The 19,311-nt window shown below is 40.1% G+C and overlaps 2 protein-coding genes across 2 annotated transcripts; one reads left to right on the forward strand and one right to left on the reverse strand.

Moving 5' to 3' along the window:
- Positions 1-44: 44 nt before the first annotated feature.
- Positions 45-8,914, reverse strand: LOC117303005 (NACHT domain- and WD repeat-containing protein 1-like). Its single transcript, XM_033787036.1, has 6 exons — positions 8,815-8,914; positions 7,533-7,738; positions 7,040-7,388; positions 4,155-6,848; positions 3,515-3,950; positions 45-3,318 (listed from the first exon to the last, which is right to left on the reverse strand). Exons 1-6 carry the CDS (start codon positions 8,912-8,914, stop codon positions 1,890-1,892), a joined length of 5,214 nt encoding a protein of 1,737 aa, XP_033642927.1. The 3' UTR covers positions 45-1,889.
- A 4,736-nt stretch (positions 8,915-13,650) lies between these two features.
- Positions 13,651-17,787, forward strand: LOC117307214 (methyl-CpG-binding domain protein 4-like). Its single transcript, XM_033791901.1, has 5 exons — positions 13,651-13,931; positions 14,560-14,841; positions 15,649-15,798; positions 16,460-16,563; positions 17,484-17,787. The coding sequence occupies exons 1-5, from the start codon at positions 13,826-13,828 to the stop codon at positions 17,544-17,546; spliced, it is 705 nt and encodes a 234-aa protein (XP_033647792.1). The 5' UTR covers positions 13,651-13,825; the 3' UTR covers positions 17,547-17,787.
- The last annotated feature ends 1,524 nt before the right edge of the window (positions 17,788-19,311 follow it).

Raw genomic sequence — 19,311 nt, forward strand, 5'->3', positions numbered from 1 at the left:
GCTACAATATTAATCAAGTAAAACAGGAAAACAAACTACACCGATTTTATTTGTCGGATAGACCTAATTAATGGTGTTTATTTTACGTGGGCCATTTTGTATTGACTGAATAAGCATTACAAAGTTTCGACGAACATTTCATGATTGACCGAACAAACTACATTATAGGTTTTCTATTTCTACCTCCATGGTTTCGAGGACCTTTAAAGGCAAAGAATGACTTTGGTTTTTTGAACTATCGTCGATTATTTTGTCTAGATGTTCACCATAAAACTAAACGTCTCAAAATCTAAGGTTGCATTTTTGAGATATCGCCGGAAATCCGGAGAGCGAAAGTAAGAATAATCCCTAGTACAATTCTGCTCAGATTCAAATCTCGATGCGTATATAAACTGTTACAAATTTTTAAATAAGTGCATTACTTCGAAGTGAAATATTTCTCAATGTCAAAATAATAATGATTTTACATAAATTAAACAATAATTTACTTCTTACTAAACTATGAATCAAACAGGAACAGAAAAAGACAAAAGAAAAACAGAACGTCCGAAGTAAAGCCTCCCCATCCCAATTTGTTTAGGACGAACTGGATTTAAAACAACATAAAGGGGTGGGGGGGTAGTGTAATCAAACAATAACGTTATATACAATAATTATTGTAAATCATCTCAATCTAACCTATTCATCTCGAACAATAACTAAATTACATTAAATAACGATTCTTAATTGTAATACACACATGCTTGGAGACATAGAAGTGACCTCTAAAGTAGTAAAACCTATTTAAGGTCGATTTGTCCCACACATTTATATTAACATTTTTACTACTTTTTTTTTTAAGATTCGAGATATTCTCTGAATAATCTTTGAATAAATCTGAAAAACGCATGTAAGGATTAAAACCATATGCAACTAAAAAAACATTTTCGGCATTGTTCATTGCATCTGAATAAGTGGCTGTTGCTTCGATAAATTGCGTCCTTTTCTTTTTCTTTTTACAATATTACCTGACTGAACACGGCTATCCACAACTGCAAGATACCAACAAACGGCAAGAGAAGTTATGACCAATGAGACACTTCCTCAATCAGAATTTACCTTTATAATGCTGCCTCCATTTTGGTCATGTTTCTCGTATCCAATAACAATAATGAAATGTGATAATTATTTTGCATGTGGGAACCAGACTATTTTGTTCTTCCAGCCTCGGTTTGGTAACATTGATATCAATGGGTGAAAATTCAAGATGCCTGGATAGTAATAAAGGGTTATACCTTGACGGATTCTGTGTCTAAATGTTCTCACTTCAACTACTAACTCAATCCATGGAGGTAGAATTAGACCTCAATCATAGTAAAAGCAAAATGTAATATACGGAGCCTCAAAAGGGACATGATGAAAATTTCTTATTATTATATGCCTATTGTCCTATACCAAGAGTTTTTATACTTCGTACGCTCAAAATCATTTCTTGCACTCGAAGATAAAACATATTCACCCAAAATGGACACATGCATAATGTCCCTTATAGATCTCTATTTGTACTAATCAGCTTTTGAGAAAACTATCAAAATTATTGTGCTCAGAAACAGAACATTTTAAATAATGCAACACAAATCTCAACTAGATAAGGAAACTAATGCTTGGTTCATCAAAGGTCTTTGAAAGTACTAAAAATAATTCCAGTCATAATAATTTCTTTAAACTTGAATGTGTAGGTAATTGCGGGAAAAAGGCATTTATTTAAACCTTAAGAGAACAATGGCAGCTGTTGAAGTCATACCAGTTTCTTTTGTCCTCGTTTTTCTCCCGAAATCAGATGCAAACATTGTTAAACAGTTCTTCCTTTGGGAAACGAAGAGCCCCAAATTATTTGAAGGAAAAACAAATCAAATAATCTGACACATTGAGCTTTTTCGCGCCCGATTTTGGGAACTACCGTCCGTCGGTTTGTCTTGTGACTGTGTTGAGGACTGCGGCTGGCCTGGTGGTTGTGGCGTCGTTTGGTGGTCAACTGTGGTAGGTCCCAAATCGGCAGGACGGCTTGCCCTGTTGCCTGATAATTTAGGCTGTGAAGGTTTTGCTCCAGTAGGTGATATTTTCAAGAAAGGCATCCTTCCGTCTTCCAGTGCAATAATAAATGTATTGCATTTCCTTGAGATGACAGCCGTTCGTACTTTAGAGTACGTGTGGTACCTCATGACGCACTGCGCTGTCTCCACGTCCCACAATTGAACATAGCTATCCTCTTGTGCTAAAGAAAGCAGTAATCGACTATCAGGGCTAAACACCAACTGTCTGATGTCCGATTCGTGGGCATGCGTAATCGTATGCTTCAGTGATTTTGATTGGACATTCCAAAAGATGATTTCACCGCCATTTGCCCCTGATGCGGCGATAGTTCCCTCAGACGAGAATGCAAGTGCCTTGACCCATTCACCGTGACCTTCCAATGTAGCTATGAGTGATGCATTACCAAGGGCCCAAAGGTAAACACTGCTGTTGCTACCTGAGATGAGCATAGTCTCATCTGCAGATACCGCATAAGTATGTACTTTATCTGTATGCTCAAGCGCTGCCGCCACTCTTCCAGTATCACCTTCAATCAGCTGTAGAATTTTACTTTTTCCCGACCCGTCATACATTTGTGTTTCAAATTGATTGACGAACAGACCTGACGAAAGCATGTGGAGAGAAGTTGACCTCAACCCGATGACTTGAAGAGTCTCTCCTGTTTTCAGGTTACAGATTCTGATTTCGAACTTCGGACGCTGGAGTCCCATAGCGACTCTCTTGTCATCTGGGGTTATCACTAAACAAGACACGTGCAGCATCATCTCTGTGAACGCACCCCTAACGTCAAAGTCTGGCAGACCCAAGACGTACCAGTGATGGGAGCCACACCCTACCATGAAACTGTCATCACTACTGATGGCAGCATCGTGACAGTCGCCATCTTCCGGTGCTTCCAGACTCTTTACAACCTTGCCGGTTCTTACGTCCCATACCTTAATTGTGCCATCGGAGCTCGTCGTGATGACAGTGTCGTCACACTTCATTCTAAGTACCAGGAGAACGTAATCGTTGTGTTTAGCTAGAGTAAGTTCTAGCTCTTTGGTGGATTCAGACGCGTTGATATTACCAAGGTCCCAAACACGGACGTTTTTGTCTTTAGATGCGGTGAGGATCTTGGAGCTGTCTGGTGTTACATCCACTGCCAAAACCGCCAGGTCGTGAGGCAGTATGGTAGCTACTTCTAAGTTATGGAGGTGGAAAACTGCAGCTTCAGATTTGGTGTTGCAAGATGCAACAACATACCTAAAAAGAAAAGCAACAAACTTACAGATAACATGTGGTTAAAGACATAAAGAGATTTTAATTTTTTAACGTACGGGAGTTAAAAAACAATTTTAAGAAGTTGACACAGACAGAACAAACGGACATATTTTGAGAATGTTCGTCTTTTTTTAAATGTAAGTGTATTTTATGTAACAATAACACACAATGAGCTTACTTTTCATCAGGTGTAACAGTCATGCTATCAATTGATTCTCTGTCGAAGTATTCCTGTTGCAGGAGTCGAGTTCTCTCTGTGCCTTCACCGGTTCCGAAAACTCTGACCAGTCCACAGCAATGTCCGGAAACGACTCGTGAGTTGTCCTTCGTGATGAACATGGCCCTTATCGTTGAGCTGGAATCTGGGTCCGTCGACTCTCCAAGGAACTTGAAGTCGGGGAAACTGTGGATCGAGACGTCACCTCCGTGTACTGCAAGAAGCCGCTGGTCATCGGACAGGGCTATCTTAATGATGGGCAGGTCACGATCGTCAGTCATCTCACGAAGTGGTTCTCCTTTAATTATGTCCCACAGCACGATTGTGTGATCATTGGAGAACGAAGCTGCTATCTGCCGGTCGTCTATCACCATCGATAGAACTCCATTTATATGATCTTGGAGGTAAATAAAGGTGGGGTTACAAGTAAGTGAGGGTAACAACTATGGTAGCTAAGAACCTGTAAATTCTGTACCACTTTGGAACGTTATACAATAATTTATGGGAAAATGACAGCTTTTATTATTTCTAATCATATAAATTGTCAGAATTCGAAATCGACAGCATTTTTACAACGAGACCGTAGAAAACTGGAACTCACCTGTATGCTTGTACAACCAATGCATAACTCGCCCAGTCTCCAGATTCCAGACGACAACCACATCTCTGGCCTCATCTTCATAATCCTCATCATCCCAGTCATCTCCAAGCTCCTTCTTCTTGTGGCTCTTGTGTTGCCGTTTCCCCTCAGTTATGATTTCATCATCTTCACAGTCGGTATCTTCATTTTCGCCATCGTAGTCGATTAATGTCTGCAGGCCAGCCACAGCGTACTTGCCGTCCTGGCTGATCGTAACATTGGATGTACCTTTACCAGTGTGACCCTTGAGGCGATGAATCAGATCTCCGGTCTCCACGTTCCAATAACAAATTTTGCCTGATTTCATGTACTCTCCGCTGTGGCTGTACGTTAAACAATACTGGTCGTCCATCGTCATTTCGATTCCATACACAGCCTCACGGTGGCCCGTCAACGTGTGAATCAAACTGCCATTTTCAACCAGCCAGATGCGAGCAGTGGTGTCTTTCGAGCCAGTTATTGCCAGTCGAGAGTCGTGTGATATTGACAGAGCAACAACTTCCTCGGTATGACCCTCCAGTGACGTCACCATCATCCCACCTGGTGGCTTTAAACATGTGCTGATTGGTAGCATTGGGTGTAACACGAGACCTCTTTCTGAGGCTTGTTGTAGAAGTTCTTTCAGATTGGGATATTTATCCGTAGCATTTATCAACCGTCCCATAATCTCCGGTGCTAATTGATCAGGATTGTTTGAGATAATGGATGAAGACAGTCGGAGTGCACTGAGGAGAATGCTTAGCTCATCATCTTGCTTCTTCTCTCCTACTCTATCGAAATCATCCAAAGCTTCTTGCATCGAGAGAGCCTTGATTTTGGTGAGAAGGAAGTCAAAGTTACAGAGAGCAAATTTCTTCAACGAATCCAAGTCTTCTGCTCCCAACAGATGAAACGGCAGCTGTGTTAGCTTCCGGATGTTATACTTGGCATCAACTTGGTCTTCCAGTCCAGTGAACTGTAGTGGTTGGCTTGGAACTTGACGGTTCTCTTCAGATTCTGCAGGGACTTTAAAACGCTCTACTTGAAGAGCTGAATATCGGCATGGCTTCTGACGATCTCCTGCCCAGGTGCCATTAAAATACTCTCCACATGTCTGATGAAGCTTCTTCCTGAGGTCGGGATCACTGAGATATCGCTGCCTGGCCGTCTCGATGAACTGACGGTGATACCAATAGGTGACTGTCACTCCATCTGCATCTCGGTCTACCAGATACGAGCTGATGTCGTTCTTGATTCTTGTCCACAATGAAGGAGGGATGCGACGCACCGGTGGCATCCAGAACTGGTACACGTCATTCAATACATCATCATCTAATGATAGAATGTCATCAAGTTCCATCTCAGTGAGACCGTCTGGAGATAGAGTGATGTAAGCTAAGGCCCTGGATACGAGGATACGTCCATGGTACTCCTCAAGCTGCTGAAAGATAAGATTGATCATATCGTGGATACTGGACGCGAGAATGCATTTCTCTGCAGACTGGTATGAATGCCATTTTATGCATTGATCAAAAGTAAGTTTCAGGAATAGTGGCAGACTGCACTCGTTGACAGCTTTTGCAATGATGTTAAACTGGGAGCTTGCCATTTCTTTGCTTGCAGTCACCAGCCACGACTTAATAATCGTTGTGCTCTCTTCTGGTGAAAACTGCGTCACTTGGATGTATTGCGCCGAGTTGGGGAGTCGTTCCTTAAGTTTATCCAGGATGCCGTGCTCTTTGGGTAAGGTTGAGGCAATGAGGGCGACATGTGGGGGCAGCGTCTTGGGGAGCCACGCCAGCCGATGTGCTCCATGGTCGGCCGATAGTTGATCGAGAGAATCCAGGAAAATGACGAGAGGTTTTTCTTTTGTGGCGAACTGCAGAACCTTTACAAAAGCTGCAACAAGTTTGTTGTATTCAGTAGGAACTTGGAACTCTGACTGGTTGTAAACTTGCTGGATTTGTTTGCACAACGTCTCCAGTACCCGCTGAATTGATGCGGTGTTTGGGCTCGTACCGAGGAATCGAATGACGACAGCGGCATCACTTCCAGATAACCAGGTTTGTTTCACGAGTGAAACACATTTTGCCATGACTGACGTTTTTCCACATCCAGATTCACCATGCAGTACCAGAGGCAAACCTTTCTCCTCCTGACTACTTTCCTTCCTCGTTGTCCACTTCAATACATATCTCTGAACCTCACCGATGACGTCCTCCCTACCCAGGAACCCAATACACTTGGTCACACAGAATGACAAGTGTTGGAGAATCTCTTGATGCAAAGGGTCGTCCAGGCTCGCCGCTTTCTCTTTCATCACTCCAGCATCGACCATACCGACCATCTTAGTATAGAACGCATCAAGGAACCGTTCCAGATATTCTTTGTGCCGCTTATTCTCAACATGAACCCCATCTTTTGACCATTCGCCGAGGTCAGTAACGATGATATTGGTAGAGGGGAGTACCCGGGGAACTTCGTTGTCTCGTAGGTTAGACAAAAGTGTCTGGGCATCGGTATCAACTTTCCCAGATTGGATATCGATAAATGATGAAGCTTCTCTTACTTCACCTTTGCTCTCCAAATCGCTGAACTTCCGGACAAAACACAGGCAGTGCTCCTTTTGATCGGATGGTGCATTCAAAATTCCGTGCTGTACCTCGTCTTGTGTAACTATTCAACAGAAAAAAAACAATACCTCTGTTTAGTAAAATGCCTTTGGTATTTCGTGTCTAAATGAACGTCTTAATTGATTCACAGAAAGCAATACGCAGTTATTCAGTGGCGATGCTGATGGTCAAATTAGTCTTTTGGCAATGTCTTTATACAACTTATTCCAACCTTAAGCCTAACCTCATACTAACCTGATACAGTATACTTCTTTGCCTTCTCCGGTGTAAGAACTTTCTTTGTTTCAGCCTCTTCTGCAGCAAAGCGTAACTGGCTCTGAAGTAGCTCAAACGTCGACCACCACTCACCCTGTTGCTCCTTCGATTTGATTGGCTCGTCACGGCGATTAAAGTAAGGTAGCTTAGAGCTAATTGGCTGCAACACGTAAACAGGAGGAACGCAGTTGTCGTCACGCAGAAACCACATGTCCAGTTTTTCTGTTGGTTTCTCGTTCCGGATCAACTCATCTCGAAGAAGGGTGAATTCGTCGTTTTCAATTTTTGGCGGGAAAGGTCGATACCCGTATTTTTGACACAGAAAAGTCTGTAAAGTAAAATGAAAGTGTATTTCGTTTTAAAAGTTCTATAATGGCATGTGTAAACAAATAGCATTCGAATAAAGTTTATCAATTATCATTCACCGATATACAACATCAAACTACATTTGAACTATTTTGAAGACACTCACTACAAAGTTTGGTCCCACGGAGAGGCGTTGGCATTGAGCTATTTCGGCCATGCATAATTGTGACGTCATGTGATCGTCTGTCGCCTCGTCCCGAACTCCCCATCTCATGTCGATAACTTGGAACTCCAGACCATGATTAGACTTGCAGTAGTCCTTAAGACGGGGATACACGTCGCGCATTAATGCATTGCGTTCCGTTGAAGTATCTGTCAAAGGAAGTCGAAAATCAAAGAGACTTTAGCTGTAGGGGAAAGTGTCCTTTTTTTCAGTAAGTTTATAACACCAAAATAGGCCTAAAAACACATCATAAATATAAAGAGCACACCTAAAAATGGAAGTAGGCGGCAGGACAATTTAAAACAAATTTCCGTAATACAAACAATGAGGAGCGTCGTTTGCCAATAATCGTTTATTTTTGTGTTTGTTTTACTAGCTTTGACGTAGTTTTCACCACGGTTTTTAACCATAATGTAAGATAGAAAGTGTTGCTTAATTCGTTTAAGAGGTTTACATGGCAAGTAGTCTAAAGAGTAAATTTGTGTGCTATTTGTTTGTAAGCCATAACTAACACTAAATACAAATCTCAAATTGATAATCATGGTTTGTAAACTAATGATCCAAGAACCATCACGGCTCACAACAATGATTACACGTGACATACAATAAATATTTATCCATCAAAACGTAAATCATTATAAATACATAATAAATATCATGGTTCATAAGCCACTTTTAAAGTTGCCTCAATTTCGGTTATTTCATGGTTCACCATGATTTAAAAAACATAATGTACGATAATTCGATTTTCATGGCTTATATCTAAAACCATTAGCCTCGTATTAATCATATAAAAGCAATTGTTGGCAACACTTTTATTTTATGTACATTTACAAACCACGGCAACGTGACAAACATGCGGAAACAGTAATTAGGCAAACGGCACCCAATGTTTTGAGTTACAAAGTCGTTCGTGCAACCCAATAAAACATTTTACAATTACACAAACTCTTGCCCCCATTACATTTAAGACATGAATCATGGTTTGTACACATTAAATTGCCCCCCCCCCCTCCCCCACCCCAAACCTGCACACCTCCAACGCGTTGCCAGTCCCTTTCAGGAATAATACTTTATTTTGTGTGCAATCACTTTGTTTTGACAGTGTTTACATAATCTTATCTCAAATGTGTGCAGATCAGAGCTCACAGTTATACATTATTTTCCAAAGTTAAAGATCTCAGTTCATAATGTTTTAAGGTGAAATAAGGTTTATACACTATACCTGTGAATGTAGAACTAGTGAATATACGCACAACTTTAGAACGTTGATTGGGCAACTGGCGGCTCAAGTCACCTTGCAATATCACACGCTGTACATCCATGGTTATAGCCCTACCGTCATCGACCGAACTCTAAACACCGATGAAACTAAGAGAATGCAATACTGCACAGTTCCACAGCACTTATCTTATCTGTAGTCGGTGTGTGTATTCATTGCTCACTTTGCTTACGATTTACATCTGGTGTGTTTTTTATTACGGAAATCACGTTAGCATGTGCTTTATCAGTTAAACTACACTTGACATTACCCTATCCACACCACTCAATGGAAAACGAAAGCTGCACTGGTTCATGTACCCATAGGCAGAACTGTGTTGGTTTTTCTTTCATAAAGGAATTATAAGGGTTTGATTATTGCTATCGACATTGACCGACCTTGGTTAGGATTCGATTTGGTTTTTTACTAGGCCATAAAGGTGGCACGCCACATACAAGACTTGAACTAGTCATTCGTGCGTTTACATACTCTTTTGTTTCACATAAAGAATAATATTGCAAACAAAGCACGGGAAAAAAAAAACAGGACTATTATTTAGTCGAAGTCTTACTTGACATTTGATTGTGTTATTGTCATCTTGCCAACTTTGATATAGACATAAGCCAAATTCAGGCATGACTTAAGGTCCGTGGACTTGTGGAAGTCTATGTGATACGGTATTTTGGTTGCCACGGTAGCACATCATTGTTTACTGTTGCTATGGGAAGCAAATATCAACACGTACAGACCGTGGGTAGTTACGGCACAGTTTTTACGCGATAACCTTCACACAAAATGAAATATTTATGCATAACGTCTTCATATTTTAGGGTTTTCTTTTCAGTATTTTTGTTTTATAATTGATAGATATTTTTGTGGAAATTCGGAGAGGTCTTAGTGGGAAAAATACTTAAAATTCATTTCAATTCAATTTTTAACGTATATTAAGTCACACAGTGCAGCCCATAGGCTGAATTGCGTTGAATAGGGCTTATACAAGGAAATCAAGAAACTATAAAGAATTACATTAGGGACTAAGAAAAAATAAACATATTATTCTAAAATACACATTGCAAGATAAGAGAACATTAATAACAAGATATAACATGGAACCAAACAGAATGGTCCGGACAATTTAAAAAACAAGGAAACTATTTTGAATAACAGATTATGTCTCATAAACGTTGAAGCAAGCACCCCAATTTCCAAAATTAGTTCGAAAGACAGTGTCGCTATGTCAGTGCGTCATCATATAGAAAATGATGTTCCGGTACATATCTATGTGCTTCTAGCCTTCTCGCCGTAGCATGGTGGCCCTTGAGGGACACACACAGTTTAAATATTGACGTAAAAATGTCATATCATGCATCCTTCCCTTCAGCGGGAGAAGGTTTTACCAATTTGTTTTTCATGCAGATGAAAGTCGAAGACATGACACTTTTTATGTCAAAACGACATTTCGAGATCCTTCTTTTCGGGGGGGGGGCTCAGTTTTCGCCCAAAATGTCATGTTGAATTTTCGTGAATTCGGGGGATTGTCTTGAATTTGTCAATGAAATTTTTCAACCGCTCAAAAACACTCAACTCATAGTCTATGAAAAGTGTTTGAAACCGTTCGTTATTGAATGCATATGGTTAAAGAGTTGTTTTAAAAGTAGAGTATTATAATCCACACAAATTAATATGCCCCGAAATTGCGTGGATTTCCTATTATTTTGCTATATAATAACATGATATATAATAACATGATCGGCCATTTTGAGGAGTCAAAAATTTGACTCCACAAAATGGCGTGCCGTAGTTCACGACGTATAAGGAAAGTCATCGTGCAATTTCAAGGCATTTCGTGTGGATCATGATATACTACTTTTAAAACATCTTTGCAACCATGTTTTTTATAACAAACTGTTTCCAAACGCTCACCATGGCTCAACTAGCTTGATCCAAGACAACCTGTCAACCAGCAAGTTCAAAGCGGAAATCCATTATGCAGACGTGGAGTTGGGCCCGCGCGCTTTTATAATAGGGCCTTGGCAAAAACCCTTTATATGCTCTCCAGTGCAACAAGGACAATTCAGAGACGTACGTTTCAATATTAGTTTGACATTATTTTTATAAATAAGAATTTGCATGCCTGTTTGCCCTTTGCAAGGTATGCCTTTGGTTTTTGGAACAATTCCATTGTTTTGAAGATTTGCATCCTGCTGGATTTACCAAACTATAAATAACATCGACCGTGTTTTTTGAGATATCTCCGAAAATCCGGGCCGGAGCTAAAATTAATGTACACAGAGGAAGATAACCCCTTATAATGTATACTGAGCTGGAAGTACCCAGTCAATTGATAACGCAGTTATTTTAATTCATCGAATTCCTTTCCTTATAAGTAATTTCGATTTATTAAGAATACTTGCAGTTCGCTGAGGCGTCAAGGGTGTGGCGCAGAGCTATCCTGCTTTGGCAGCGCCTGACTCAAATCATTCCTGCACAAGAAGCACAGCGGCAAGACGTGTTTTAAGTCTTTCGTTCTTTCCGTTATTTTGGTAATTTGGAGTGGACTTAACTAACGACACATAGCTCCCCACCGCAGCCCGACAAAACCCGCTAGTATCATGCCATTGAAGTTCCTGTAAGTTGCAAATTGATATTATGGGAATTGCTTTTCTTTTTACCAACGTTCAACTTGTTGAGAGCGTAGACTTTCATTGCTTGTAATTTAATATTGTACAACCTGTTGAGCGTGCAGACTTACATTGCGAATCTTTTAGTTGTACATCTTGTTGAGTATGCGGACTTTCATTCGTTCCTCTTATTATACAAAATCATCCGTTTTCTGCAGACAGCCATTTCGGATTTGGCGGTAAAACTAGTAATGTGTTAAAATTAACTAAATTTTATGTGCCAAGTTACTAATGTAAAGAACGACCATTTTGACCACCACGGACATGCAGTATCATTTAATAATGATAACGCACTGCTGGTATAGGGCCTATCAATTTCGATGTCTCCCGAAGTCTAATCCTCTGGCAAAAGATTAACCCGGCCTTACAACTTGTGCAGGTACGAATATTACAAATATTCATTGTGTTTTTCAGTAAATTGCTTTTAGTGTAAAAAATATCTTAGATATGCACCGTCCCGTCACTGATATGTTGATTTTTGGTAGTTTAAAACGGTGTTCGTCTTTTACTGCAAGGTTCTAGAAGTGATAAATTCATTTAATCAAAATGGATTCTTTGGAACAAGAACTAAGAGAGCGTATCAATAATTTTCTGTATTGATCGTTTATCCATTCAGTGCCAATGAAACAACACCATGCCCCTTATTTTAGCGGTAACCTTTTCAATGGCTTATGAAACGTTATATAAGACTCTACTCTCACAACTGTTATGCCTGAAAGCCTTTAACATAGCTTAGACATTATTATATAACACCCAAGCAGATCCTTGCCATTTGATTGGAGGATTGTCCGTCACGTGATAGCAAATAAAAGTACCATTGCACGCTGAGTCACTCACCGTGCTTTTTCGTTCCATCCGAAAAGTACCATTGCACGCTGGCACGCTGGCAGCGTGCAATGGTACTTTTCGGATGGAACGAAAAAGCTGAGTAAAAACATCACTGCGTGCGCGTGTCTTTGGTAACGCAGCAGGTGTTCTGCAAGAAGGCATAGTAAAGTTACTAGCATTCGGCTTCTACAGTTGAAATTGTTTGTTTTGAAATAGAACATTCCATCTGTTTTGAAATAGAACATTCCATCTTTCAACTCATGAACATATTCGCACCATTGCACTCATAAACATTCATTATGTGTATACTATTGTAACATTGTTTCTTTCCTTGCTATTTACCTCATGTGGTCGCCGTTGCAATTATTATTAGGCAAATTTTGAGATCGCTTGATAGTTTGAGAGTGTTTTTTTTTCAAACTGGTAAATTAAAATAAACCAGTTTCAATTATATCTGGAGTTTTCCGAAACCTGTATTTTTGTATTGTGGTGTTGCCTGCTACTTGGTTACAAAATTATAACAACTATGAGACGCTTTTCAGGTGAACATTTTGGGGAAACTGTTATATTACTCGATGCTTCTTCAGAGGAATTTACGTGCCCCCCCCCCCCCCCCCAATCATTGAACTACCGTCCATGGATGCCCAGCAGGCAGTCAACAAGGGAGCCACCATTATTGCCAAATTCATAAACTTGTGTAGGCCTACTTGCTAACCAGAATTTTGCCATTGCACAAGAAGACTGGACCTACTGTGGGCTCATTCATAGAGCTATAGACCTGATGCATTTACGTCATCCAGCCGCCATCTTTGAGGTCAAACGGTGAAGAAACAATCGGAACGCACATAGATTGGCCAATGAACAACCTCCTTTTGACCTCAAAGCGAGGGCGCCGTACTCAAATGACGTCATGTGCATAAGGTCTATATTATTATAACTATAATGTATAATTTTTTTTATAAAGCTCGTATGGCTACAGTAACCACTACCCGGGGCTAGTTATAGCTTGCTGGCTATAGTTAGAAATAGTGAAACTTGAATAGAGAAAGGACCACACGATAAGATTTAAATTAAATATCAAACAGTTTGTTGGTAGGCCTACGTACCTGTGTGTGCGAGATTATGTGCCGTCAAAGTTGCATTGTGTAGCACTTTCGTCTGCTTTCGTTTTTTTGGGGAGGCGTAAAACAAAAAACTTTTTTAATACCGCCGCTAAAAAGAAGTGGGTCCTTGCGGCCTCTTGAGGGCGCTGTTAACATCAACAAATACAAGAGTCGGGCTCTCTGGAAAGACATGGAAGAAGGCCAGGTTCATCATATTCACGCTCACTGAATGACTCATTTCTGATGTTCAATCACTACGTAAACACAAGACTTGGATTTCAACGGGTTGTGCAATGTGTTCTAAACGATCTCGGGATCGTACGTAGTTAACGCGATCACTAAACTTCACAATTATTTGTCAAGATGAAAACGAGAGTGCAGAAACGTAAACTTGTCCAAGTCGGTAGCTCCACCGTCCCCGCACACATCAAGGCGACTCAACAAGCAACAACCAACACTGGTAGAAATGGTACGTATGATTATGAATAAGATCATGAAGGATTGTATTCAATCACGCTTAGACTCAGAGATATTGATGATGCATCAGATCTTATTTTTTAGTGAGACATATGATTATTTATTATGATTCTTTATCAATTCAATTTCAATGGTTTATTATGAAGATATTTGTACGATTTACAAAAGCTGAGCAACAATTGTATTTAAATTGAATTTTAATCATATGAACTCCGTAGTAGTAGCCCCATGGGATGGCCACTGAATGATGGCATCTTACCCATGGCTGTGTAACAAAACGTAATGGTTTTAGGGGGCCAAGGCCAAGTATCAAGACTATCATACTTAAATCCACAATCCCCTGATCAGAAACACAAGTGTGCCTGACCACTTGACCACACAGCAAGCTACATGTACCAGACCAGTAGTTGCGCTAAAGTTGCCCTCCTCCCGCCGTTTGGAGGAGAGTAACGTTATCGCAACTACCAGACCAGCATGACCAGTTTGTGTTGTGGTTCTGCTATCAATAGCGGAACGAACCTCATAGTTCTATTCTAGGAGTACTTTATTCCCATATCTATGCATCTTGTCTCTGTTAATACGAAAGTTAGAGCATACTTTTTTTTACTGTATTTATTTAGACTCATCAAGTACAACGGAAGATTCCAGTGAAGTTCCACAGAGCAAGGAGAGAAGAAAGAGAAGTAGTCTGACAGTGGCTCCAAAAAGACGAACATCAACGAGACTGAGAAAACCTGCAAAAAGAAGTCCATATTTTGGCAAGGGGGCAGTGAAGGCTCCCAAGAAACCCCCAAAGAAGAAGTGGACTCCGCCCAAGTCACCATTTAATCTGGTACAGGAGAGTTTATTTCATGATTCGTGGAAGTTGCTTGTTGCCACCATGTTCTTGAACAGAACTACAGGTGAATATTGACCCCATGCACATCGCAGAACGCACCTCCACATTATGTGCATATGTCTGACTTTTTTTGGGGGGGAGTCCATTCCTATCTGTACTTTATGACTAAGTAAGTGACCAACAGAATATATGTGCGCTTCGCATTGTGAAAGGGATCGATACCAAAATGTGAGGAAATTTATAAAGGACATGTGATTTTTCTAATAGTAGCTTGTATAATTAAATTTTTGCAAATTAAATAAGTACATGTAATTGGAAACAGCCAAGCTGGTTCTCAAAAGACCCAGCTTGGAGGTGTAGCTGATATTTTGAACAGTACTTGTGCTCTGTTCTGTTCTTCTTCAGATGTGTTTTCCCACTTGTCATAATGTGAGCTTTTAAAGCCATTGTACACTTTCGGCAAACAGTATTGACCAAAGCCCAGACTTGTGTATCACAACTTCTATATAAAATAACAAACCTGTGAAAATTTAGGCTCAATCGGTCTTCGGAGCCGGGAGAAAATAACGGGAAAACCCACTCTTGTTTCCGCAAGTTTCGCTGGTCATGACATGTGTTTAAAATAAATCTGTAATATTCTCGATATCGAGAGCTGATATTGTTTTAATGTTTTCTCAAAAAGTAAAGCATTTCATGGAATAATATTTCCTGGGAAGTCTTTCACCATTACCTTCTGTAAACCTTGTCAGTTATTTGTAAATCTGTGAACTTTGAACTTTTTCTGTACCGAGAATGTCCAATGGCTTTAAGGCTTTTGTAAGTAGAAAAACAAGAAATACATAACGAAACATTTCACTCGTTATTTTAACAGGGGTTAAAGCAATACCAGTGCTGTGGAAGTTTTTTGAGTCTTGGCCCAATGCTGAGGTAACTCGTAAGGCCGACTGGACGGACATGGTTGAGTTACTCCACCCTCTAGGACTTCATCTGAAGAGAGCCCAAATGATCGTCAGATTCTCAGGTAAGATAATGATCTGCTCATCAATACAGGAAGGAAAATGACTTCAGTTTCCTCAGCAGATGTTAGAAAAAGAATAGTGGCTAAAACTAAGGGGGCGCAAGGTCCCCCCCCCCGATGGATGTTTCCCCCTCCACCCCCTATTCACTGGGTCAAGTGAGGTCGAGGTCAAGGTGCACCAAGAAGGGTGCCTGAAAAAATACTTTATGTTGCCAGGGATGGGATCTTAATGTTAATGGCAGTAAGTGGAACTCTTATTTATTTGGATAGCTTACAGTTTGAATCACAACACATTTAAGTTGAGATTGTTACCAAATTTAATGCTCAGTTTAGAAAGTCCGCTATTACAAAAAAATTGCTTGCCCTTACTACACATTGCGGAGTTGATAAACTTGATAGAAAATGATATTTATTTTTGTTGGACGCACAAGTTTTCTTTGTGTAAATACTGCATATGGTGTGCAGGGCATGCTGAAGTTTGATTAAATTCTACGCATTATTGGATGTTGAACCACTTGGCTGGGTAGCAATTACATGTAGAATGCTTGACACAGCTTCTGAAAGTTGCATGTAAAGGTGGTGAACATCAAAAACTCATTGTCTATCAATTAATCACCACTATACCCATTATCTACCTGTTTCTCATTACGTTTTGTTTTTCTAGATGAGTATCTATCCAAGGACTGGACTTATCCCATTGAACTCCATGGCATTGGCAAATATGGAAATGACTCTTACCGCATCTTTTGTGTTGGAGAATGGAAAGAGGTAAGCTCTTGATTCAAGATATTAGAGGATACTATGAGCAAGTTCGAGCGAGCGACTAGACGTAACGTAGCTCTCGAAATGACCATAGTTGACCAGGCTCCAGTGTTCGATATAGGGTTCGTTCGATTAGCTTCCCTTGGTCGACCCAGGTATGCTCATCCACGTGGCGTATTTTATGTTTTCCAGGACGAACGTGGGCACTGATAAATACCTCACGTTCGTCCTGGAAAAGTGGCCTATTTTTTTCAGGATGAACGTGTGCAGATATTTACCCACGTTCTACCTGGAAAAAAAAATGCAGCACCACGTGACCCTTCTCGTGGTGACGTCAGTGCACCTCGGGCCAGCCTCAAGTGACCCTATCCACAAATGGGCACTTGGGGCTGACCCGAGATGCATTGACGTCACCACGAGAAGGGTCACGTGATGATGCGTATTTTTTTCCAGGTGGAACGTGGGTAAATATCTGCACACGTTCATCCTGAAAAAAATAGGCCACTTTTCCAGGACGTACGTGGGGTAATTATCAGTGCCCGCGTTCGTCCTGGACAAAATAAATTCTGCCACTTAAATGAGCACACCAGGGAAGCTAATCGAACGCACCCAATGTCAATCCCCCTGTACTCTATGGTTTCTGGTTAGTCTAGTCGGTCTAGTCAAGTCAAGTCGCTCACCTGAACTTGCTCAGTGTTGCAAACTCAGAGGCCTTTGTTTTTAAAACTTTAACCCTAGTGCAAACTCAGAGGCCTTTGTTTTTAAAACTTTAACCCTAGTGGAAAAGGCCCATTTGCACAAAACAGTTTTTCAACAGGTTTTAAAATAAGTAACGCTACGTCACCTAACATTTGCACTTCACTGTGATATTGACGTCAAGTGCATTTAGTAAATAGTTTTTGTTTTTTTGTTTTATTGATCTCCAGGTTGAACCGACTGATCACATGCTGAACAAGTATCATGACTGGCTGTGGGAGAATTACGCGTGAGGTTGTTGCAATATCAATACTGGGTATGTTCTGAAATATTACTCTATACAGCTTGACTTTACCTTAGTCATATAATGATAATTATACTATTCCAAAACATTTATTATGTGCCGTGATCGTGTCACAGGGAAATATCATGTAGTCATGAAGGGAAATGATGTAGGACAAACGTTGAAACAGAGGGTAGTGTTTATGCTGTGGCATAACCCAACATTTGTATGGGGGGGGGGGAGGGTCAGGTGGGGGCAAGAACATAATTTGTGAAGCTGTTTAATGTATAGACCCATTCATTTGTGTGTTTTTGGGGGTTTTTTTTTGGGGGGGGGGGTGTGGCAAGGGTTATGTCACTGTGTGTATGTAGCATTCATATGAGACTTGAAAAAGTTTTGAACGAAGCCAACGATGGAGATAATAACAAGTCCGAAGAGTGATACACATACACAATAATCTAAAGAGTAATGTACAATGTATTTGTAATGGGTAGCTTTTACCTAAGTTTGATCTTTCACAAATTGGTCTTGCACAGCGCACATTCCTAGTGGCTAACATCAATGCACTTTGCAACATTGTAATCACTGCCGTCAGACATACTCTGAAGCAATCCACAAACTTTCTCCAAAAAAATGATTAGTCCATCTAGAACTTGATTTTGATTTGTAGGACCACTCGGCCATTTCACAACACATTTTCAGGTGTGGAATTTCAAATGGAAACTCGCATCTTTAGTACCTGTGAAAGCTTCAAGGTGAATTTAGTCAACTCAATTTTGTCTACTTTTTTTTTTTTTTTTTAATCCAGACATTAGTTGTGGTTTCATCACTTAATACAACCCCTTCAAATTTTTACAGGGTAGGTTTAGTAGTGGACTTGTTTAACCTAAGTTTGTATTTAAAAGATGCATCTAGTTTTGTTACTTGATGATCACCCTTTTAATCGATTTTATGCCCATGTACATATCCTACGTGTACACATCATAGCATTAATATTTTATGGGGAAATGTGCTCATGCTGTTTTCTGGTAAATAAATCAGTCATGTACATTTTTTTTAAATGGAACGATAACATATTTTTAATAACAAAGTTGAGCAATTCAAAACAGGAACAAAAAGTGAAACAGTGTTCAGTGTTTAGATCATGCATGTTAATAAAAATCACTCCAAGTGAGCCTGGGGAAATGCACAAACCTGCACAAATAATTAAAAAGCCTTGCCAGTTAGAAAAATACTGCTCTCATATGAAAAAAAAAAATTTTTTTTCCTGTTAAATTGCTTGAAAGGGCATCACCTGGGCTAACAGAGGCTATGATGTCCATGAAAGCCATGCCCAGTACTTGAGAGGACTTTCTCTGACTCGTAACCGAGTCTGCTGCAATTTCATCTGGGCTACATTTCACAATGAGAAAATGTTGATGGGTTATCATTGCTGGCTTCCGTTTCAGAGTCCGTGAAACTATCTGGTGAGGGGCTGTCCTTACCAGGAATCCAAATGATTTCACAATGAGTTAAGATTATTCTTAAATGTGTATCGATTATTATCAATCTTAATTGCTAAGCAAAGTGTGATGTCACAATTCAAACAACTATGGTGATACCAACAACTGAATCTTAGTGCTTTGTGAAGTCAAGCTAAGGAGTAAACCATGGGAGTAAAAAACTTACAAGGATTCACTGACTGAGTACATGTATATCTAATAACAGTCAATAAATCATGTATATTGCAATATAGGTTTTTAAATACATTTTGATATGGTACACACATGAACTAG

Source organism: Asterias rubens, chromosome 2, assembly GCF_902459465.1.
Source record: "Asterias rubens chromosome 2, eAstRub1.3, whole genome shotgun sequence".
Lineage (NCBI taxonomy): Eukaryota > Metazoa > Echinodermata > Asteroidea > Forcipulatida > Asteriidae > Asterias > Asterias rubens.

Bases quoted from the DNA above. Each gene is read 5' to 3' on its own strand.
- LOC117307214 (XM_033791901.1), top strand. From the start codon at position 13,826: ATGAAAACGAGAGTGCAGAAACGTAAACTTGTCCAAGTCGGTAGCTCC. The intron at 13,932-14,559 runs GTACGTATGATT...GTATTTATTTAG, and splicing joins AACCAACACTGGTAGAAATG to ACTCATCAAGTACAACGGAA. The intron at 15,799-16,459 runs GTAAGATAATGA...TTGTTTTTCTAG, and splicing joins AATGATCGTCAGATTCTCAG to ATGAGTATCTATCCAAGGAC.
- LOC117303005 (XM_033787036.1), bottom strand. From the start codon at position 8,914: ATGGATGTACAGCGTGTGATATTGCAAGGTGACTTGAGCCGCCAGTTG. The intron at 6,849-7,039 runs GTTAGTATGAGG...TCTGTTGAATAG, and splicing joins AAAGAAGTATACTGTATCAG to TTACACAAGACGAGGTACAG. The intron at 3,319-3,514 runs GTAAGCTCATTG...TTTTCTTTTTAG, and splicing joins ACTGTTACACCTGATGAAAA to GTATGTTGTTGCATCTTGCA.